This window comes from Drosophila sulfurigaster, chromosome 3 (assembly GCF_023558435.1).
Source record: "Drosophila sulfurigaster albostrigata strain 15112-1811.04 chromosome 3, ASM2355843v2, whole genome shotgun sequence".
NCBI lineage: Eukaryota > Metazoa > Arthropoda > Insecta > Diptera > Drosophilidae > Drosophila > Drosophila sulfurigaster.
Window position 1 is genome coordinate 46,058,436 of NC_084883.1, and position 25,405 is coordinate 46,083,840.

Genomic DNA, 25,405 nt, shown 5'->3' on the forward strand with positions numbered 1-25,405 from the left:
TTCTTATAGCAAAGCTCTTTACTTGCTTGTCAAGTTCAAAGACTTGCTATAAATCAACTGTCAGAGAAGTTTAAAGCTTTCATTTGACAGTTAAATTTCAAGCGCAAATCAAGTGGAAATTACGGTTAATTAAGTATCTAGTACTATTTGAGCTATGATTTATGATTATATCGCGTGCACAGAGAGAAAACTTTTTGTTTTTAAATACAAATAAAGAAAATATTATACAATTTTTTTTTTTATAAATTTTCAATTTTAAAAGGTTTGAAAAGAGTTCTTAAAAGAATATTTCGATATTAAAAACATTTCTGAAATTTTTAATATTAAAAAAAATCTTAAAGGGAGAAAGAATATTTCATTCTTCAATCATCGTATTGAAACTAAATAAGTCTTGTTCTTAATTTCCAAATTCAAGAATTTTAAAATTGGTTTTTTAAACCAAGAACTATCAATTTTTATTTAAGCTTGATCAAATAAAATTTATTGTGGATTGTAGATATTCATTTAAGAATTTATCTACTGAGTTAAATTTTGGCATTATTTCAGCATGATTGGAGAATTTTTCTTAATGCTAGCACATTTTATTTTTCCTGTGCAACCCATTAAATTTTAAACACTCTGGTTATGATAGTTGTTTGATTTGTTTAATGACGCGAAATGTTTATGTTTCCATTACAATTCAATTACATTAATTAGCCTTTTTACACACAATTTACATGTACATATATGTATCTTTTTATTTATAAATAGGTTTTCATTGTTGTTTAAAAACTAATTTCATAATTTACGTTTTAATGCTAGTTAATTGATTTCATGTGCCTATTAATTAAAGCCAAGAGAGGTGAGAAATTTGCTTGGGGCGGAGGAGAAGTGTATGTAAATAAAAATACATCGATGTTTGTTTATTTAGCAAATGCTGCGGAATTTTTAATTCGATTTCGACACTTTATCATACATACATAAATAGATACACATTAGTTCGTAATACTAGAATTTATGTTTTGGAAAGTTGATTTTTGTGTGTTTTAAAGCTAGAATATAATTCGACATGCAAAAGTTGAATACATTTATTTTTATTTTTTTTGTTTGTTGTTTGTTGTTCATAATACTGTACAGGGATTCGCAAGTTTCCAGCTTATAACGAGCATTTAGCAAACGCATTCATATTTGCATCCTCCATTCAACTTCCTCATTGTATTTGTAATCACAATTCATTATTACGAAATCACAGACTGAAAGCCCACAAAAAAACTCCCATCACTTAACTTTACAGTGGCTGCCACAAAGTTTCGACTTCCGATTTGCAAGCACAGTTCGTTCCATGCCGCGCCAACATCGGCTGCTGCACACGGGACACCTCGCTGAGAATGCAGGTTCCATCGCATTCCGTTCGACTGCCGAATTCCTGTTCACAAATGCAACCGGAACTCTCGCGTGATTCCGCTTTGAGTAGTGCTAGTTGTACTCCCGCTCCGGCAATGCTTGAGGGCAACTCCTCGCTGGTGGAGGGCAATTCCATCAGTGTCATATCATCCTCGCATTCAACCACATCGGGATGCAGTGGCTTGAAGTTATTGCGTCGCCATGGCGGCATTGTTGAGCCAGCGAACGTCACGACAGTCTGATGCTGTCCATTATTATTGTAGCCACTGTTGGCCAATCCATTCCCATTGCCATTGCTATTGTCATTATTAGCATGTCCATGTCCATTGCCATTGGCATGGTAACCATTACGATTCATATGCACACCAGCTATTGCTGCCTTGCCTCCTCCTCCACCGTTGCTGCTGCTGCTGCGACCGCCAAAGAAATTGCTGCGTATGCGCATCGATGAGTTCGCATAGGTGGAGCGTATGGAGCTGGCGCGCGTGTGCATCGAAAAGGTTCGTTCGTGCTGCTCCAGACTTGTCTGGAATTTGCAGAAGCAAGCCGCAAATCGTTTGTTAAATTCTCGCTTGAACTTCTCCTGCAAAAACACAGAGAAAACAATATAAAAGTATAAGTAGCAGAAAACAAATACGCAATGTGCTCGGCTCGTAAACAAAACAAATACGCAAAATGTCAATCAAACTCTCGAAAGTTGTATTCTGCGCTGCTGTCTAATGAAAATACTCGAACCACAATCTTGATGACTAAGAATGTGCCTGTGGGGAGAAGATACCAAACAGCATGTAAATATTGCAAATATTTTCTGCAATTCAAGGCAATTGAATGCTCTTTTTATGTAATCTGTGATTGGTTAGATTAATAAAGGAATACAGAATGTTTGTCCATCAAAAACATAAAATACATTTTAAATTTAATAAGAAAAAGAAGACAAAGAATAATGCTTTGAAAGGCAAATGAATGGTCATTTATTTTGTAAGCCATAAAATTAAGAATTTCAGTAAGAAATTTACAACATTTGTCGAACAAGAACATTTGATAAATTCATAAGTTCAAATTCACAAATTTTCAAATTAATAGTTTTTATATCTTTCATCACTTCATACTTATCTTAGTGGTCAGAAAAATGTATTTAAGCGCTACATACAAATTATGCGAAGCTCATATTTCTATGATGCGAACTTTTATATCATTAAAATTCATCTACTTCAATCATTAGAAATTATGGAAAACCTTGCTCCCAACTTACCCATTTTATAAACTAACCCTTACTCTGTTTAGCGAAACTTTTTTCTATTTATATTAGGATAAATTTAGTTATAATAACCTACTTTATTTATGTTATGCCTGAAGGCCAAATAATTCTAAGTAAAATATGGCTTTATTATTGTGAGGATTTTAAATGGTAATTTTCTTGAATCAAATTCTTAATAAAATACAATTTACATTACATATGATGCACATTTTTCTTGTACTCAAAAAAGATGCAGAGAGTAAACCGAACAAAATTCTACGTAAAATACATTACCCAATTAAAAATCTAATTTATTTTTGTCTTTTATTTTAATTTGCCCAATTTTGTAGGGTAAGCACTACACTTTCTAGAAAAGTATCAATAAGAAGTGAGAGCTTGTCTACTCTATCTAGATTCCAATTAGTTTCGTTGCCGCACCCAAGTGCAAAACTGTTGTTTTTCCCCTCAAATTATTGTGAGTGGCTACTAAATACTTTTAGCCATGCAATAGTTGCTTCCAAGAATTCTTTTAGTTTGCTATTTTTCTCAGAAAATATTTACTGTAGCTGCCTAAACTAGTTGCCATACTTTTTTGTTTCCAGAATATTTGCCCTAGTTGCCGAACTAGTTGAATAAGTTAATACACTCTATTAGTGATGCTAACCTCTGCGATGAATAGACTTCGATCAAAACCGAAAACAAAAATAATGCCAGGCCAAGAAAAGTTACTAATGAATGTTGAGCCATGTGATTTTACTACTTATTGTGCCATCTGTCACTTGGGTCTATCAATTCGAACTCCCAGGCTTCCCCTTAGCCCGAAAACTTCCTAATTGCCAACAACAGTGTCAAGGGCTTCTTCTCTGGCCTTCTTCTCAATTGCCTCCACATCCAGTTTTTGGGCGGCCGTAAACCAAAATATTTGTCGACAAACTTTTTGTCTCAAAATATATACAGCCGCCCACACGTGAACAGCCAAGGCGAGAGACAAGATTCTTTTGTCTGCATTTGTGGGTGGAAGGGGCGAAAAAAAAGTTTACGTGCTTTTGTGTCTTCTGTTTTTCCATGTCGTTTTTATCGATTTCGAGAGTGAGACTCACAATATTTGCGCATTTATGCCCTGCGATTTGTGGATTCTCGTTTTATGTTTGGGATGGGAATGATGGGCTCTGGATGGGTTTTATGTGTTTGACAGGATTGCTGTAGGTGTTTATTATTGGCAACAGTGGAGCGTGCTTTTAATTAACTTGAGTGCGCGGCTCGCGATTAGATGGAGTGGTAAAAGTAGATTTAGCTATTTATAATAATGAGCGGAAATTGTTTTGTGATTTGATGAATTGATAATTGACAATGTGCATTCGTCTGTCACATAATCGAGTAAAGGAAATTGAATTTTGAAACACGTGTCGAGGGAATTGTTTTATGTTTTTTTGTTTCGTTTAAAGCGAATCTCCACTGTAGCACTTAACTCTTGAGTGAGTCGAATCAATGGCAAAATTCGTTGTCGTACTCACGTTGTAGATGCCATAGATGAACGGATTATAGCAGCTGTTGCTCATCGCCAACCAATCGGAGCAGAACCAAACGATGCTTATAAAATGATAGTCATTGATTTCGGGAATCGTCACGTGCAGAATATTATAGAGCTGCAGTGGCAACCAGCACAGCCCAAAGATGACCACAACGATAATTAGCATCTTAATGACCTGGCAATGAAATGTAATAAACAAGTTAATAATAATATTCAAATAGCAATCATCTTACGCCTCTTACCTTTTTCTTATTCTTAAGCAGCGTGATGTCGCGCGAATCCTGCGCATTGCCCGGTGCTCGAGTGCCCCACAATCTGACAGCCATTTGTATGTAGACGAAGCTAATCACACAAAATGGCACCAGATACTGCACAAAGACCAAAGCATATCGATACACCTTCAGTTGCTCGTCCGTTAGGTTTTTGTTCATGCAAAAAGGTCGAGTCAAATTGAAGTACACATCGTTCTCTGTCGACAGGAAAAGAAACAACAACATTTTAATGGGGGTCATGGGTGAGTTTAGACAGTCAACTTTGGGGAACACTTTGAGAAATTAAATGATTTTCGAATTGTCGAAGAGAAAATGCATTTTATTGCTACCTTTTGACTTCACTTTAGTTAATGGTAATTGGTGAACAGGGAAATAAGCGAAATGTTGGCTTTTAACTTCACTCTTCTTAATGGTAATTCGCAAAAAGAAAAATAATTGATAAACGTATAATGCAGACAAATTAATTAAGTAATTGACTATTATTTTTGGTTCTTATAATAAGTCACGGTATAAGCATATTTAAATCTAATTTCAACATTTTAAGCAAAGAGAAATCTATTCAACAGACTTTTGTAAAATAAATAACATTAATATATTTTATATGTATTTTTTATATTTATTTGTTTATATTTTTATATATTTCTTATAGTAAAACCTTAAAGTAGAAATTGTTTCATTTTCTGATTGTCCAAGTGGAAATGAATTTTATTTCACTAATTTGACTTCACTTTGCTTAATTAGTGAGCAGGGAAAAGAATCAATGAAAAGTTCATTAGGCTATTGAATGGCTTTGAAGGTTTTTCAATTAATTCTTTGGGTAATGTGGTTTAAATAGCTAAAGAACAATCTATATAATCTTTCAGCTATTTCAATAATTTATAAAAAATCTATAAAAGTCACTAAATTTAGAAGAAAAGAAAAAAGTAAAATGACCTTAAAATATAGACAATTTAATTAAATTATTGATTTTTTTTTTTTATATTTTTAAATAAGTCTTTAAGCAATCATACTTTCTACACACAGAGAATTAAAAATTTAAGAAAAAAGTATTTAATTCTTATAGTCTTTTTTAAATGATATGTTTAAGTTTATTGTTAGTTTTTGGTCATTTGTAACTCCAATGTTCTTTTTTACTGTTTCACTTTTTTTTATACGAGTAACTTTGTTGAATTACTCGAGTTTCTCTCAGTGCACACTTACCTCGAAAACGGTCGGTTATTTCCTTCACCCGAAAGGCGATGGGAAAGGGGGCAGCAAAGAGGAGCGCCAGAAGCCAAATGCCAGCAATTATGAACTTCGATACGAACTTGGTGGGACGTGCTCTGTGTGTATGTGTGTGGTAAAAATAATCCCATTTTAATGAGACAAAGTCGTTATTGAGTCATCAACTGTGTGCTGGCTTTACCTCAATGGATTAATTATGGCTCGATGTCGATCTATGGCAATTGCAGTTAACGTAAACACGGAGACATTCACGCTCAGTGCCTGCACAAAGGGACAGAAGCCGCACATGAAATATGGCAAATTCCAGCGTTGCAGCAGCGCGGCCTGAAACTGAAAATAGGCAAAAAGAAAAATATTAAATCTGAGTGCATTAAATGGCACTCGTCGTGATACACACATACACCCCGAGTAGTTATCCCCCTATTAAAACGCCCACGGCGACAGCAGCTGTCGCAGAAGGGCACAAGGACACGACCGCAGCACAAATATCATTAACAGCGACTACAATAACGCAGCTAGGCCGCAGGACCTGCAGGCAGGACACAATCTACGCTCGGTTGTTCCCCAGGCATTTGTCGAGCATAAATTGGCAAAACTATAGCCGAAAGTGTGAGTGTGCGAGTGTCCTGTGTCGTGTGTCCTGCCATCAGGCTGTGATTTGTGTGTGCAGTCCAAAGTGCGTGGTTTGCAATTGCGAATGGAGTTAAAGTGCGCATAATCTGCTGTTGCTGTTGCTCATTGAACGATAGCATGCAGCATGTGGCAGGCGGCAGGTTTATACCCGCTACACATAGGCTAAAAGGGTATCATAACATTGTGATGCCTCGAAAATCGAAGTATTTTACTATCCCAAATATAGCGTTCGGTATATTTTGGTACATTTTCGGTATATTAATTTGTAGAATTGTAGGTCTTTAAGAAAAGACAGAGATAACAATATATCGATACACCAAATATTGCTTTCGGTATATTATATTTTAGTATTTATTCGGTATAATTAATTTATAGAATTGTAGAAGTTATTTAAGAAAAGTACAGAAAAAGTAAAAATATTATATATCAATATACTTAACTTATACTAATTTAAGTATTTTTTCGGTATATTTAATTTTGTAGAATTATATAAGTTATTTAAGAAAAGTAAAAGTATATCGATATATTTATATATATATATCGGTGTATTTTAGTATTTTTTTGGTATATCAATTCGGTATATTTTATCAATAATACCCCACGGGTTTTTATTTATTGAAAATAGGTGCATTTCACAGTCGAGCACACCCGACTGTAGCTTTCTTACTGATGTCCAGAGGCGTTGTTTATCAAAAGGGGGGTTGACTTGGGTGCTAAACCCAAACAATTAGTGCAAATTACAGAAGTCTCACTTGCTTATTGATAACGCCAACAATTTGTTGTGACAGCAATTCTGTTGTTTGATTGTCAACTTAATGAATATTTATTATGCAAAGCATGCTTGGCTTTGTTTTATTCGTCAAGAGACTGCACTTGACAATCACATCTCAAGATGCTGTGCAAACATTGGCAAATAATTCAATTAGGCTAAACTAGTTTAACTATCTCAAACCAGAAAGCCATTGTTAATTATTATCAAATGACACGAATGTTTGTGGTTTTGAAGTGTTTGTTCAGTAGTTCTTGTCTAGACACATTGTTTAATTATTTAGAGCATTAAGTCTGTATTGTATTTTATGCTATTTGTGGACAATTAGTTTGCTAAAGATATCAATGCAGCTTAAATGATATTATCACATTAATTAATTAGCTTGCAAAGTGCAAAATGATGTAATACTACTCGTATGTATATCAATTGACTTTCATTTAATGAAATATTACGAAGTTCAATTACAGGCATATTCGTTTGGTCAAAAACCGAAGCTGTTTTGAGTTCTTAAATGCATTGGTATATTTTGTAATTTATGGCACATTTTTACTGTTGTATTATATAAATATATCAAATATAACTTTTGGTATATATTAGTATCTTTTCGGTATTTTAATTTGTAATATTCTATGAACAAAACTAAACTGTCTTGCTTTTATTGCAAAGAGGAATCAAATATAATTTAGTTATCCCTTAATGTTATAATAGTAAATTTGTTGAGCTTTTTTTTTGTTGCAAAATATTTTTGCAAATGATTTTTAAAAAGTGGCGCATTTTTAAATTTCGCAGTTTAACCAACTAATAAATTGGTAAAATATATAAATGTCACAAAAATGTCAAAAATCAATACATATTTAATATATTATTGCCAGTAGCTTTAGTAGAAGTCAAATTGTCATCATCGAGTTGTCAAGTCATCGTAGTAATCTATTCGAGTGTGTGAGTGGCAACAAATTTAAACCGCTTTTCCTTGCAATTCCTTTTCACTTAACGAATGAAAGCTATGTACATTTACTATATTCAGAATATTTTAAATTTTGAGAAAAGCTGATCAACTGTTGTGAACTTTGCTTTGAACAATGACAATTCTTACAATAAGTGTATGCTAGCATCTTGCTAGTTCAAGCAGTTAGGGAAATAAATTGCATAAATATAGATTGCTGCAGAAGCAACTGAGGACAATTCTAATGCACTTCTCTCATGCCATCCATTTGTAAATTGAATATTAATGTCAGACATTGTCGTTTATTCAAGTGCCTTCCACTTAGTGTTGGCTCAATTATGTTCAGAGCTTCGTTGGTAAATTGGGAAAAATTGTGAACTCAATTCATAATTTGCATGTTGGAATTGCAAACTCAATCGATAGAAATGTGGAAAGGTGAATGTGGATTTGACATCGAGGCGATAAAAACTTAATTTATTGTTGCCAGAAAAATGGAAATTCAGAAATTGCATTACCATAGTGGCTTTTAGCACATTTTGCGCTGAACAGCTAAGCCCATTAACACTTGGGCACCCCCCTTAAAAAGAAGAGCTTCATTATTATCGGAAATCAGTTGGGCTTCGAGTCGAGAGTCGATAAAACGAAACAGACAGAGAGAGAACGTGAGAGAGATAGACACAGTCTGTCAAAGGTTCTAATCCCCAAAATGTGCGGGGTGTGTTTAAGCTCCGGAAATTAAATTGACGCTCGATTATAGTGAAATCGATGTTTGTCGTGTCGTGTCGAGTTGCGTTGCCTTGTATTGTATTTTGTTTGTGGTTGTTGTTGTTGTCATAAAGGGAATACCAATACTGTTGTCGAAACTGAAAACTGGGCTAATGCCATAAAACTGATTTATGTGCACAAAGTGTTAACAGCGAGGCGAAAAATCAGTAAACTCTATTTATTTAACCAGGTCTCTTGCTCGCCGCACACCGTGGCGTATACGCAATGTTTAATTAATGCTAAACCCTGACACTTATCATAGCAGCCAGCGCATTTCGGCGCATAACTGCAGTTGGACCTTCAATAAAAATGTTTATTCAACCATGCCCAATTAGCCAACCCCGAGCATTTGCATAATTACAGAAACGGGGGATAAATAATCGTTGTAGTTTGTAGTTCGGAGTTGATTCGTACTCACCTGAAACGGTATGCTAAACAGTCCAATGATGACATCCGCGAATGCCAGATTTGCAATATACATATTGGTAACGGTGCGCATCTGTCGTGTGGTGGCAACCACCCAAATCACCAGCGTGTTGCCAATGACAGCCAGAATACTAATGCCGCCGTAGAAGATGGAAAGCAGCGCCACAATTTCCGCGGGCGCAACGTAAAGACGCTCTGCATGGCGAGCAACCGAGAAAACGAGACAGAAGAAGACAGCGGAGCAAATAAGCGAGTGATTATAAATGGAAATGGCAAAAGGACATAATTGAAATAATTTCGCAAGGCACTCAACATGACAGCGGCTCTGATTAACAGCATCAACGCAGAAGCCAAAACGGCATCAGTTGGCACTCCGAGCAAAACTGACAGCAGTGAAAGCTAAGGTCGTGATTGGACTCTGAAATATTTAATCAGCCTGTTAAATCTTTAAATTCAGCAAAGCGAAGCAAACTTGTCCATATACCAAGACATTTTCTAATTTATGTCCAACTATTAATTGGTGTTGACTTAGGTAAAGTGGCATCTATCGATCGATGAAAAGCAATTGATGCAATAGTAATGTAATTTAAATATTCTTAATTAAAGATCTATTTCATCCAAACGGACAGTATTGAAATTCTATTGTCGTGACTTTGGAATATTTAATCAGCCTGTTAAATCTTTAAATACAGCTAAGCGAAGAAAATTTGACCATAGACAAAGGCAGTTTCGTATTTATATCCAACTATTAATTAATGTTGACTTAGGTAAAGTGACACATATCGATCGTTGGAAAGCATTTCTTACAATAGTAATATAAATTTAGCTTTACCGTTCCATATATGAATGAAATATTCTTAATTAGAGTTATATTTTTACCTAACTGACAGAATATTTAATTGGCCTTTTAAACTTTTAAATTTAGCAAAGCTAAGAAAACTTGACAGATTTCAATTTATCTCAAACTTTTAATTGATGATGAAACAAGTGATTCATGAAGTTGCTTTGGTTGACAATTTGGTATATTCTTTACTCTATGGTAGCCTTTGGCATATTTTAATACTTTTGTGGTATATTAATAAACAGCGAGTATCCCACAGTCAAGCACACTCAACTGTTGCTTTGATACTTATTTGGCAATGACAAATAAGCTTTATGATTGAATAGTTGAATTAAATATTGGGTATACTTGATTTTTTTTAACTTTTTCATTCATTCATTATTCTATTAATCCTAAAAAATGTAAATTTTTTATAAATAAAACTAATGTGAAACTATAATCCAAATCAATGTTGAAATGAAAATGCAAAAAAGTAGTTAAAAATTAATTGACACAATGCTGACCATTAAGAAAAATAGACTTCAATTTATTTATTATCGATTTAAAGAATGATTGCTATGATTCTGCCTCTATTCAGCTATCAAAGCAATCAATCAATTAAGCGTGCTAAATGTTCTTCTTCACAAATCGTAAATAATTTAACAATTTTCCAGCTGGCCGATTTCGTTCATAGATCAAAGTATCAAACACACAGACAACTTTGTTGAGAGATGCAACAAAAGCAAACATAAACTTGACAAAGATGCGAGATGGATGCTAACAGAATTATTGAGTTTGTGTCATAAGAATCATCTGTCGATTAGCTCTCTTCCATCAAAAGAGCAAAACAATAAAATACAAAGAGAGAGAAAAAAGAGAAGTTTTCCTCTCGAGTTGTTGGCAACTTACCAAATTCAGCTTCCTCTTCAGCGCCGGGCAGAAGCTCCTCATGGTCGTGTTGGATAAATAATATATCCGATTCCATAATGTTCTTGTGTTTTCCTGTTATTTGTTGTTGCTTTGGTTTTTATTGTGGCTGTTGTTGTTGTTGTTTACTGACGCTAGATTCTCCCTTAAGACAAAGTAGCGTCTATTTGTTAAAGCAGCGCGAATTTCTGGCTAAGCCAAAAATTCGTTTCGCCGAACTGAGCTTTTATTTATGAGATGCAATGCATTTTAATGCCACACAGCTTTCGCCTGCAAGTCGAAAAAAAATAGTAGTAGAAGGGAGGATTATATAAGACGGAAAATTCTTGCGGTGTATTTAACTGACATTATGCCAGGGAATTAAATGAAAAATGGATTACAAAGAGAGGAAGATGGAAACTTTGAGTCAATTGCATGAGGGTTGAGATTAAGAGATTTCAAACAGAACTAGAACAAAGCTGCTTTCTGGCAGGGAAAAAAACAATTCAAATAGTCAACAAGACCAGCTTGGTCCACATTGTCTAACTAGCTTTCTGACCAGCACGTTTACGGTTTCACATCTGCTCTAGTTTCTGGTTAAATCAATCTTAATGTCTTCATTTATAAGCTGTCATAAACGAGAAATGAATCAACAGTAAAGGTCGTTATAGCCAAGTTTAAGCCAAGTCACTTGCAGTTGCAGTTGTCAGTCCGCAAAAAAAAAGAAGAATGCTTCTGAATCTGTAGGAGGTTTAGTTATCAGGTATTTGGCACAGTTAACACTGAGTATGAGTTATGGTCAGCTGTCAGGTTTCGCATTGCAAAAGTTTGTTTTATATAATTGAAAGCGGTGCTCAACCCTTTATGCTACCTCCCAGGCAGCTATGCGTCAAGTGCAGGCAGAAGGCAGGCAGGACGTCAAGAGTGAGAGCGAGTTGGTGCCAACATTTGGTTAGCATCAGGCTTTGGATGCCAGAGGTCAGTTGACATTGACGGCCAACGTACAGCTGTCGGACTGTTGGACTGTTGAAGCATTGGAGCATAAGACCACAACGCCATTGCACCATTGGCCATATTATTGTTTGCTTTTAAACAAGTTTATGGCACATATTTGCTTTTACGCAAAGCAATAATAATATTGTTTTGTTTTTATTGACAAGTGAAAATTGCACGCAGCGAAAATAAACCTGGTTGTTACAGGTAACAGTCATAACTTTGCTGAGCTGGTCCTTCAAACAAAAGCAAAGCTAATGTTGATGTTGGAAAATGAATGTTATAATTGATTGCAAATTTCGCCAAGCAAAACTATTTAGTAATAATACATTTTGGCAACTTACTATTAAGAAAATAGTGATTATAAATAAAAGATAATAATTTGGTTTTAATAAATATTAAAATTTACAATATTTGCCAAAATATATAATAAATATCATATCTAAATTTATAATGTTTGCCAAACTTTTCACGGATTTTCATGAAATAAAAGCTTTTGTTGACTTCAAATAATAAGAAAATGTTAATGTTAAAAATAAACTTATATTATAGAAAAGTCTAACTATCAATAATGGATTCTTGTCTTCAATAAATACTTACATTTCTTATGTTTGACAATAGAATGTATGAATATTTCAATGATCGGTGGCTGAACAGTTTGAGTAAGTAAAACTATTTGCTAGTTTATTTAAAAATATTATTTTTAAACAGAATAAAAATTTTCAACGAAAAAGTAAAGTAAATATTTGTCTATTAAATTTACCAAAACAATTAATAAACATTAGAATTTTCCATTGCAGTGTATTCCATGAATTGAGTGTTGATGTTGACTAAATGAACGTAATAATTAATAATTGCGGATTTCAATAGGCTAAAACTATTATAAGAACATTTTTTGTAAAAATAAATCTCACTTTCACTACTGAATCAAAGTTGAAGAACAAAATAAAACATTGATTGTTTTGGTTTTTATAAATATTTAAATTTATGTTATTTACCAAAACAATTGATGAATATTTCAACGCTCGCTTCATCGCTGCATTTTTATGGAATGAAACTTTAATTTGTTCAGCTTTTGTTATGCTCAAAAAATGCGCAACATTAATTTTCATAAATTGAATTAAATTTAATAAAAACATTTGCGTAACATTTTGAAGGCACAGCTTCAAGCATGCATTGTGCTTTTAATGAAAAGCACATGAATTTCATTTCGTTATGCAACATTATTTACATGCTTATGAGCAGAGTTAAGAATTCAGTTAAAGGTTCGGGTTTATGGAGGCGAGTGTCTGGGTCTCGGTCATCGTGCGGGTTCGTGTATAATTTTAAGAAAGGAAAAAATTTCCCCCCGCCAGTTAAGTAGAGTTTTTCATTGTGTATGCATTCTTTCTGATATGGAATGCCTTGTACTCTCACCCGCATATCTATGGCATATTTGTAGTAAGCACTTTAATCGGCTTTCGCTTATAAAACGAAATCCTTAAATTAGCCATGACCCAAGGCCAGGCACGGTTGAAGGGTTTTGTGCTTAAATTGATTAAACGTAAGCGTAAAGCCCAAAAATAAAGCTTATATCCCATCTCATCCATTTTTTATCTCTATCGCAAAAAAGGACAACAAAAGGCAAACAAGCGAAGCAAAAGTGAAACTTCTTTGTTATCACTCTATAGATAGTATTCCACATGTGTGTGCAAAGCTTTTATTTGCCAGTTTGCCACAGGTGAAGGGTTCGCATTCAAAAGACGAGGAGGTGGCATGCAACTTATTTAACTTGAAGCTTTATCAGTTTATAATACCGACACAGTCCTCTGACTTTATGGCCATGGAACTACCGAGTGCGAATGCGACTGCGAGTGAGCTTCGTCCTGCGGGTCATAAAAAATCCTTTTATGCCATGCTGCGTGTAACGCTGCACAAAAATTGTTGTATGATAAATATGAAAAGCGTGAAAATGTGCTGCCAAGCTGAGATTATCAATTAGTCTGCAGGCGGATGGCCTTCAAAATTTTTTTCATGTAACTGAGGTACATACTTCCCTTTCTCTTTCTCTCTCCCTCACTTCGTTTTCTCTCTGGGGACAGTCAATTACTTAGTGAAAGCATTTGATGGCTCATTGAGTTGCATGTTTAGGAAGAATCAAAGAGGATCCCCGCTCAGCTGAAACTCAGCATGAAAAGCTGTTAAGCACAACACTGACAAGTTAAAAGGGGCCTCGAAAGGACATTTTCAATTAATTTCTCAAATTGACAGACATCTGAAGCGGCAGCCACTTTGCTTTTTGTGTTGCGCGTTGTGTCCGAGGTGAGAGCATCAAGCGAGCACCAAGCGTATGTAGCGAATGTACATATAACGCAAATCTCAATCAAAGTGGAAAATAGGGAACTTTTTTTTCGTTGTGTTCAGCATATTATTGAATGACGCATATTAAAAATACAAAATATGCAGATTCAACAGACAGATTCAGAGAAGCAGACAGACGGACAACCGAAGGAAGGGAAGATGCGTGTGACTTCAAAGTAAATGTTGAAATGCTCATAAAGCAGTATCACGTGCCCACCTTATAAATATAAGTATGCAGCAACAGCAGCAGTAGCATATCGCCATCAAAAGACCAATACGAAAAATTTTCCATTTTCAGCAGCTTTAAATAGAAAATATTGCGTATACGCCGTGTGAGACGAACAAAGAAGCACAAAACGCTTAACAAACGCAAAAAAGTGCATAAGAAGCAGAGCCAAATCACAGAGAGAAACAAATAAGCAAATAATTGTGAGCTGTGGAACCAAAAGGCTGACGAGGGTGCAAAGTCGACTTTGAAATTGAGCTTACAATCGATGCCCGCGTGGGTTTTGAACTTAGCGGGCGGGTGTTTGCTGACAAAAAGAAAAAAAAAAAAGATCTTCGGCTCGTAAGTAACTTTTGTGCTTTATTATTATATTTAGACTACTTTGTGTGTAGGCATTGACCCCTCCATTCCGAAATAGTGCTGCCCCCGCTTAGCTGTGAATGCTGGTTGTCTGGTCTATTTGCTTGTCGCCTTAGCCCCGAGGACAATTTAAGCCTGGCAATTTGAACTTAGTTCAGTTGTGCAGAAGTTTCTCAGCTGTCTCCTTTAATTGTCTCACTCTGGGGCTTCACCACACTCTCTTTCTGACTGTTTTCATGCTCTTTTAATTTCCTGAATTAAAGGTTAATTAGGGTCTGACCTAGGCGCTTTGCATAATAAATGAGCACTGAACTCAGGTATTTAGTATTCGATTATAATTGTTAATTAAATACTTTTTACACCTGTTATGATAACAAAAACGCAGTGACTCAGTAAAAATACTTTTTTACAACTCGGAAAATAATGTAACAGAAATTACTGTTGCTTCTCTCAGCCTCGTTAGCATATTAAATGCAGGCTCTCAAAGGACACACACACGGACTATCTATCGTAGGTATGCGGTGTTGATGTCACAGCAAAAATATATATGTAAGTAGTCTGCGGGCTCCTTTGTATGACAGCTCATTAGCGACGCATCCTGTCAATTTGCATCTATTTTGATGGGCCGCTACTCTCGAGAGGCTCTTCTTTTTTATTTGTACTATGGCAAAATAGTCAAAAGATGTTCAACATTAAATATTAAAATGGCAATTAAGTGGAGGCAACTCTTTTACTACACAACACGCTTGACTCCTGCTTCTGCTGGCAGGATACGGATATCTGTATCCGTTTCCCAGCAGGGCATCCACGTGCCCAGATTCGAAGAAATCGTAATATAAGTCACATCCAAATAAAAAGCAAAACAAAGGCTAAAACGACACCTAAAGGCAAACGATGTGTGTTTGAGTGTGTTTGCCAATATGCTGTGGCTTTGGCTTTGGAGTTTTCTGTGTGTGTGGGTTTTTGTGGTAGTATTAAATGTAATTGTAATAAATGCGAATGTTACCCGCAGGTGCTGTAAGTTGCCAATGAATTCTCACACTCACTTTCACTTTCACTCTGCGGCTTTCTCTTTTCGGTTTTTGTGTATTTAATTATTGAAAGTTGCGTGTGCAAATTGAATTAATTGTGTGTGTGGCAAGTCTCGGCTCTCAGTTTGAATATGGCGCCCAACTTTCACTTGATTTGCGAACTCGTGTAACCGATGTCGAAGTTGATGACGAGAGTTGTTTGTTGCACATGTTAACCGCGCGAGCGTGCGTTATCAACTGTGCGGCAAGCTCTGTGCCTTCGGTTTTGCTACACGACAACGACAGGATGCGAGCCAAGGCAACTTCTCAAGCAAACAGAGCCACTTGAAGTCAAAACACAACAAGTTGCACGAACATGTTGCAAGTTGCGACTGTCTCACAGTTCGTGAACCTAACAAAATTATGCCTTGCCATCAACATAACTTCAGCAGCTGCCTATAATTAAATTTTAATTACATTTTTTTCAAGAAATGCGAAGTAGTGTCTCAGAAGAAGCGTCAATGTCAAGGAAATGGAATGTCAAAGGAAGAGTTCAATGTATTTACTTATCTGCTGCCACATCACGAATACTTCCGCCAATAAACAAATATCGTATCGAGTGCGTCGCATTGTGGCAAGTTGCGAGCACTTTGCCACAGGGCAAAGACATGTGTGTCCTGTTCGTATTTCTCTCTTTTTGATGTCTTAAATTTGTGATTATTCTTTTTGTTAAAGTCTTTCACGTCACATGCAGAGTAGCTGCGTCTTCTAATGACCGTGAAAAATCGAGCATAACAAATTTTGTGTAAAGTGCCATCGACTTCGACTGCCGTCTTAAGTATGTTGAGTGTTTTCGGCTTCGCATTGTAATACTTTCTTCCTTCATGTGAGGGGGGTAATTGTCATAGTCTAGCAATAAATGGAAATCAGGTGAAAAGCACTTGACAACAAAATAAGTATGCTTCACTGAAGCTAGCTTCCCTTTTTGCTCTATTCAATTGAGACTTTTCAAGACATTCGAAATTCGCCAGGCTAATCAATCAAAGTAAACCTAAAAGAACGTGTTATAGCAATGGCTTAAGCTAAGACGCAGTTAATAGAATGAAATTCTGCGGAAATTCTAAAATATTAATCGCTGAAAAAAATGGAAAACTGATTGTTTGCACGTAGTGTTGCAGCATTTGGAATTTGAGCACACGTCTCTCGCTGTATAAATTAAGTGGAAATATGCAACAGATACTTGATAAACAGTTCACGTTTAGACTCAAACTCATTAAAATACACGTATGTTGAAGGGTGAACAAACAACACGTGTAAATTTACAGAACTGATTTGAGCTTCTCCTCGTCACATTTTTGAGAGCAGAAAGGTTAAAAGGATAGATATCTGTTGATGCTTTTTCGTGGAATACAAGTCTTTAGATATGCATGGACTATGGGAAACTAACAGCTGCTGCCTGTAAAGAGATCCTATTTCTTTATTATTGATTTTTGAAACATTTAACGAGAACTGCGTATGAGAGCAACTCTGATACTAGACAATCTACACTGATAAAAAGACCAGTTTATAAAATCAAAACATTCCTTGTATTCTTAAAATAAGATAATTTTAACATCAAATTAACAATTTTCAAAATAAATAATTTAAATAATTTTCATAGCTCAGTTAATTGAGCTTTGACTAAGTATTTGACAAGTAGAGTGTTCAACGCACAACTAAATGCGGGGGCTTATTAATATAATAGATTATTAATAAAATTTTAGATTTGTAATCTTAAAAGTACTATATAATATTTTTCCTCTTATTAACGTGGTCTTACGTCAAATGTTCTTGAAATAAACATTTCTACCTTCAAGATTTTCATATTCTTGTCGCACATTTTACATTAAATGAACTTTTTTTCCAGTGTGGGCGATTGACTGAGTGAGTGGCATTTGTCTGTCTGTTAATACTAAGTTTCAACGACTTAAGAATTGCAAGCAATTTGTTGTATTTGGTTGCAGCCAACTGCCAGGTTGCAAATCCCTTCTGACAGCCATTGGTTGCAATTGAAACATTTTCCACCTACGCTCCACCTGTCAATTATCTATTTTAGTGTAGCAATCTTATAGCCACATGGAATGTAATTAGACCCTTCTTTGCAAACTCATAGTTTGGTTTGTTTGTTGCTCGTGTCGTATACGCAATCCCTTCTGACGAATCCTCTTATACAAATAATTAGATTTACAAGCTTCCACACACACGCAATCCTTTGGAACACATGTTTCCCGCTTGTTTGCATTTGCTTTTAGCATTAATCAACTTATGGATTAAGTTAAAAAAGTGCAATTTGCTTGCAGTGAAAGGTACTCATGCTATAATGGCATTCGCTTGAAACGGATTACAGTGTTGACTTTTCTATTTGTGCGATCCCTAAAGCAAATAAATCAAGTTAATCAACACATTTAAATGCAATGCGGACAGGGCTGTGACACAAAAGAAAATCATCCAATCAGGCAGATAAAGCTGCTCCCTCTGTTTGACTATTTATATACGAGTCACTTACAAGCTACGGTCTAGACATCGCATTTATCTAAATGCCACAAAACCTAATAAATATTTAATACAACTAATTGTTGTTGTTCAGCCAGACAGACAGCCAGCTTGTCATGTAATGTGAACATTGTTGATATGAATACTAGGCGAATGATTAGGAATAATCGCATGTGTATTCAAAGTTTTCCGTCAGAGACAACTCGTCAGTGTCCACAACTGAATTTTTGACTAATGACTGCAATGTTGTTGAGGCCCATCAGTGTGATTAGTAGCGGTAGGTCAAAGGTTTCAGTCATTTATACACACATAAATCAAAAAGCTAACGAAAAAATGTCATTGATTGATCAATGCGAGACGATATATTTCTAACAAAAAACTGAGGCAAAAAACGACAGTCACAAATATTTTTCGACGAAAATGAGCTTTAATTATACGAATAATTGTATGCGACGAAATGTTTTCAAACCGAGATTTTCTTTAACTTTGTCACTTCAAAGGAAAACTCATACACTTAGCTCGCTGCCACGAGAAAAATAACCTTTAGCAAGCTAAGAAAAAAGGCATTAAAGTCATATTGTATAACGAAGTGATGATGCCCTACAGCACATTATTATTATTATTTTATTTCATACCTTTTCCCTTCGTCATAAACGTTAAGAAATAATTTTTAGTTGACAATTAATAATATAATAAATTATATATAATATTATATATAACTATATAATATAGTTTGAAATGAACAAATCAAATACCTATTGAGAATACTAGCTTAACATTAAACGAATAAATGATATAGAAAATTATGAAGTTGGTTAATCAATTTTACGTAACCAATTATTTATAAATTAATTACTTTCGACACTAAAGAGCTATTAGTGCAACATTGTGAAATACTATTATACGTAGACTTCGACAACTCAAATGATATTAAATCGCTCAACTACAACAAACATTTATCTGAGATAATGCAAATCAGAAACAATGTTGTACATAATATATGGCACAATAATTTCTGCTAATGGAAGTGTGATTAATTTTGTTAGATAAGTTATCTGCAGACACCTCTAATGAGCGTTGCATATTGGCCAACTATTTGATACAACCTCAAGCATTGACAAAATGTGGCCTTGTTTTGGGATACCTGACCTAACAACAATGGGCAAATGAGCCTGAGAGTCCGGCGGACTTTTGATAAATAATTCAAAGCAAATAACTTTTGACAATGCGCCACGTGCTACATGTTTTCAATTTAAGGATCAGCAAAAGAATGGAGTACATTTGGTTACGATAATATTGTATTTTGCCTTTGTTTGTTTCTGTTTCCGTTTCGCATCATTTGACAAAATTGTTTTGACAATTTGATGTTGCCCTTCGGCGTCTTTAAAATGGGGAGAAGAAATGTCTTCAAGTTGAAATACTTGGTTGCAAAATTGCATTCTGCCAACGACAGTTTGATGAAAAATGCATACCCAAAAAGTGCAGTTCCTGAAAGTTCTATTATAATTACTGCACTGGCTATTAAAGTTTTGCTACTTGCCCAAAGTTTAATACTTAATGCCCAAGTAATGTGAAACTCAACTTCCTGTCCAGAGTTCAGAGACTTCCAGCGGGTGGCAACAGAAAAAAAAAAAAACTAAAACTTATAAACGCATTATATTAAATTGATTCAAGTCCAAGAATATGCTGCTAAATATAGAGAAAAGCTGATGATTATGCAAAGTAACAGGCAAAATGAGCAATAGCAAACAAGAATAGCTCTCCGACAAGTTTTGTAGTTAAACACATGAATACAGGATACCCTGCAGCCACGGCCAACTTTGCTGTTTGCTCAACTGGGTAGCAACAGCGCTGAAATAATAACAGGATAAACTTTCGCAACAAGTTAGCAAAACTTTAGAGTAAAGTAGGCGATTAACAAATACCCTGTGGTCCGGTCAGGTGATTAAATCCAAGTTTAGAAAGCATTTATTGGATTTGTAGTTCATAACTTGTTAGAAAACTACAGTCGAGTGTGCTCGACTCTAAGGTACCTGTTACTCATTTCAAATAACAATGCAGTATTATTCCTAAAATATACCAAATTTATATACTGAAAATATACTAAAAATTATGTTCAAGGCGATATTTGGTATATCGATAGATTCCCGTAACTCACTTTAATTAATATACTAAAAAATACAAAAATTTGACATTGTTCGTAATATATACCAAATAAATATACTAAAAATAACAAACATATACCAAAGGATATACTTAGTAAATCAATATACTATTACATTTAAAATATACTGAAAGCTATATTTGGTATATCGATCATGTACAAAATATACCACACAGATGGGCAGTGTACTCGTACTTTAAATAGTTTGCACTTGCTTAAACCCCGATAGTATTTGCCTTAGTTCAAGGGTATGTCAATGCGAAAATTTGCACAAAATTTGCAAATAATTGCCGTTTATTGCAGACAAGTAAAAGATGTGGGTGCTGCAGAGAGTTGGGTCTCTTTTAACGTATCCAAGCGGGTCGTCAGTATGCCATAGAAATGTGCTTGTGTATATATTTGCATTGCTGCCAACAGCAGCGACGACGCCATTGACTTTTCGCATTTTGTTTTTGCTGAAAAGCCAAGCAGCAAAAAAATTTGCAATTTTTTTTTTTTCAATAAGTGTCAACATGGGAGGGTAGCGAAGCGCGTTAGAAATAAGTGAAAATGTTTATGTGCTTCGGTGAGCATTCGACACATTAAATTGTATACTGTGTGCTGTTTGCCTGGCAACCCATCACTGGGGGATTGCCGATAAACATGTTGATGAAATTTATGAATTAGGTGACAGCATGCAAGAGAGATAACACACTTGCTCCCAACACTATTCCTCTTCCTTTGTCGCGCTGTCCCTTTAACTTTTGCCCTTAACTCCATGCCTGGCCATGAGCATGAGCTCAGTTAACCAATTTGTCGTGTGACCTTTTTGGCGTACAGCACAACTTGCCACAAAAGCTCATTAAAAGAAAATTGGCGAAGCATGCAACCGATCCCAGCTTAAAGGAATGCACACTTTTTACTTTTATTGATTTTTGCTGAGGTTTCGGGCGTATCCTGTTTCTCTACTACACTTTTTTATGCATGTTCTACAGCGTGTAAACAAAGAGCAACAATTACATTAATTTTCGTGGCCAATGAATCCAGGAAAGTGCTCATCAAAGGCCGCAGCATCGACGACGCCAAAACAAAAACCAATTGGTTATTTTTACTGTAACCGAGAGTTAAAGCTTAATCAAAGCAAGCAAAAATAAAAACAAAAAAAAAAGGAAACGTTACCTTAACCACGAACTTTTCCTCATTTTTATATCTTTTTTATGTTGCTCGCAATGTCTCTTCGCAATTGTTTTTTGGCAAATGCCAATTCAATGTCTTTTTGGGTGAATAATTGCAAATGAGAACGTGATACAAATTTAAAAAGATATTCAAACCTGAGCCCAAATAAGTAGGCTATAATTTTTTTGTCAGTTAAGATGACAAAGTGAGTGGTTGACTGGCGGATGCTCTGTTGTTATTAAAGAGTAAGCAAACAGTTCGTCTGCAGAGAGTAGCCAAAGCTGAATGCATTTTTTCGGAATGTAATGCTTTCCTTATAGTTTCTCTTTGGCTTTGCATAATTAAAAAGTTTCCTCGCTGCTCATCTTCAAAATTTCCACTGAAGCAACTTTTTTGTGTATGCAAATTTCGAATTATATTTTAATTTCCAAGCGAGTTATCATAATTTCAATTTTTTTAATTGTTAGACCATCTCTTCATTTCTCAGAGAAGATGAACAGCTCTTGTAAAAAATGGAATGCAAATAGGAGGATAAGTTATGACTTGAAACTTTGCTATAATGAATCAATTGCTTACAATTTCTTTCCCACAAATATTTTGTGTACCTGCACACACTTGATTTATTGATTCATTTCGCACAGCTCACAAATTTTGCAGCAGGCAATAAAACAATATTGGTTTTCACTTTAAATGGAATTTCAATTTCGCCCAACTCTATTTAAAATAAAACAACACCACTCGCAATGTATTTATAAAGCCAAAGAAATGTGTAATTTTAATGCTTGAAATGCCATTCAAAAATAATGTGCAATTAATTTGAAAAGACAGCCGAGGGCGTTAAATAAAACACAAGCATGAAAAGACACTCGGATTACAATTAAAATGTGCATTGTTAATTCGCCAAGATCTGAACTAAGTTTTGTTATTTTAAGATTTTAAGCTAAAAGTAATTAACTGGCGAATCAATTAAAGAAACTCACAACGCCTGCCTAATGTAATTCGGGTGAAAAGGAAAAATGTATAAAACAAACAAAATCTCAACTCTGACTGACAGGAGGAAAGAGCTTAGAGACGAGGTGAAGTGAAGTGAAGCAAAGTGTGGGCCTCGAGGACACACGCAATTCACGTATAAATTAAAAAGGCACTCGAAAATGTTTGACTTTAAAACAAGCAAAAAATTTGTTTACATGCCGCTGTAAACTAAGAAAAATGTGAGAGCATGAAAATAATGAAAATATGACTGCTAAACAAGGAAAACGCATTTTAAAGCAAAGTATGTCGAGTCAAGAAAGCAAGCAGGAAAGTGCGTATAATAATTCTTTCTACTTCAGCACATTACAATCATAAATATGAACAACGGGCCCAAGAAATTTCCCCAACACGTCGACATCGCGACGTCTTTTAAGTTGAATTTGTGTAGAGCTCTTTGGGTTGGGTTATGTTTTGCCTTGTGTTGTGCTTGGGTGGGGTTGTGTTCTGACTTGCGTTTGAATATTGCTGTGGTTCCGCTTGTAGCGCATAATTACAGTTCGTTAAAGGGGTGTAAGGTTGTAACAGTTGCAAGACGTCCAGGTGAACCTCCTATTGTTATTTGTTTCATTTCACTCTTTCACGTAGTTTTCCTAGGCGTGCCAAGCAACAAAAATTGTAGTGCTGTAAATGTAAGCACAACACCTGGCTATTACCACCACCCACAATAGGAAATTTGTTGACGTAATTCCCCTGGGGCAAAAGACTATCATCGGAAAATTTGTACGATTTTTTTTGTGTGTGTTTGCGGCATGCGGCAGCTATTTATTGAATTCACTTTTAATAACTCAATAATTTAATGTGGCCAATGTATTGTTGTGTTCACCGGCATCGGCATTTTTATTTGTACCATTATCATCATATCAGCACACTCAACTTTCGATTCGTTGTTTATATTATTGCGTTAGATCAAAACAACTGCAAGCAAAATATTTATTTAATTCTCCCTCTTTATGTTCAGTTTAAGTTCGAGCAAATGGTATCCGCAATTAAGTACCACAATACTTCCTCGAAACATTTTGCTTCAAAAAGTAAACATTGAATTATTGTATATGCTGAGGTGCTTGCTCTCCACTTCTCTTTCTCTCTCTTTGCCACCCACTCACTCAATATCAAACATGACACACAGATGCTAAAAAAATAGAGAGGCTTCAATTCATTGATAAATTCAACAAAGTGCACACAAAACACAATAAATTGCCCAATTGCCAAACAAATAACGAGTGTAGTGTATGTATTTTTAATAGTTTATATACTCTGTATTCGGGGTAGATGGGTGGCGTTAAAGGGGGGTTTGATTAGCTTGCGCTTGGAAAATAACAAATAAAAAGTTACAAAACAATAATTTATTTAATCAAATTGTGTAGAAAACAATTGACAACCCTTTTAACTGTGACAGAGTATCAATTAATCGTGAAGTATTTATTTGATTACGTTTTGCCGTCTTTTCGAATTATTATTCTGAACTTTTAACAAAGAGTTGACAAGCAAATAAATTTTAATGGAAATGAGTTTTAAATTAATTTGTTTATTCGCTACCTTCAATTATTTCTGAGACTAATTTAAAGATGTTCCGAGGGTATCTACAAGTTGTGCTCTTCACTCTGCATCTATTTTAATCCTTTGTTGATGCAGCAAGCGATTGATTAGATAAACTTAACTGATTACTCGTTGATAGCATAGAATTTATGGAGGGTATCACAAAAACCATTATTTAATTGAATCAGTCAAACGAAAATAAGACAGAGTATCTCCCAGTTGTGCTTTGCACTTCACTGCATTAAATCGCTTAATTATGGCTGCCAATCAATAGAGTGAATGAGTGAATGAATGCATTGCAGCGTTGACTACTTAGTAGTTGGTTGGTGTCAGTGTCGTTTCGAATTATTTAGTATGCCAAATGCGTTGGTAAATAAACAGGGCGCAAATGCATTTAATGCTCTTAATTGTAATGAAAATTAATTTTAATGTGCAATGCAATTGAAATGTATTCAAATGTCATAAACGGAAATGCAAATTCTCTCCGCTCGCTCGTTCTTATTCATATTTTTTATTATTATTATTTTGTTTTGCATATGCATAAATATATCAATTGTTACCTTTAAATATTTAATGGATTTAGCGCCAAACGATTTTACACTTTTCTGTCGCTACTCAAAACGAGAAATTAATTACAGCAACGGTTTCTATTTTATCCAAATATAATAGTTATAATAATAGTAATTAAATAATGACTCGGCCACACACAACGCACGAACACTTTATTATTGCAGTAGAATGCAATTAGCTTTGAGTTTGTTTTTAGCTATTTTGTTTATTGATTTTATGAGGCATTTATTTAATGTTGATAATCAAAAGCACACATTCACCAATTGTGTTCATACATTTATGCTGACATAATTTTAATTACTTTGCTAGTGTAGTAGTGTAGTGTTTGTAATATTTTGTTTTTTTCCCTTTTTGCCAATTAAAGTCGTGGAAATGACCGTTGATTAAGGCTCAATTCAATGCAAATTGATTGCCAATGCCAAACAATAAGAATTCACTTAAAACGCGGCAGACGTGAAACTTTGATTTCCATTTCGTTACAATTCAAATGTAGCACCACAAAATATAACGTATACGCGATGATCGCCGTCCCAAAAAATGCCGAGCAACCGCACAATGAAAGCGCACAGAAGCAACTG

At 35.0% G+C, this 25,405-nt stretch overlaps 1 protein-coding gene across 2 annotated transcripts; it reads right to left on the reverse strand.

The window, feature by feature from the left end:
* Nucleotides 1–657: 657 nt before the first annotated feature.
* LOC133843643 (RYamide receptor) lies at nucleotides 658–25,405 on the reverse strand. Of its 2 annotated transcripts, XM_062277280.1 has the most exons (8): nucleotides 24,818–25,404; nucleotides 10,913–11,200; nucleotides 9,176–9,378; nucleotides 5,829–5,977; nucleotides 5,624–5,745; nucleotides 4,394–4,620; nucleotides 4,135–4,326; nucleotides 660–1,966 (listed from the first exon to the last, which is right to left on the reverse strand). In XM_062277280.1, the coding sequence occupies exons 2-8, from the start codon at nucleotides 10,986–10,988 to the stop codon at nucleotides 1,268–1,270; spliced, it is 1,668 nt and encodes a 555-aa protein (XP_062133264.1). In that variant the 5' UTR covers nucleotides 10,989–11,200; nucleotides 24,818–25,404; the 3' UTR covers nucleotides 660–1,267. The 2 variants fall into 2 exon arrangements, with proteins under 2 accessions (XP_062133266.1, XP_062133264.1); XM_062277282.1 differs by lacking the exon at nucleotides 9,176–9,378 and having other exon boundaries at nucleotides 658–1,966; nucleotides 24,818–25,405.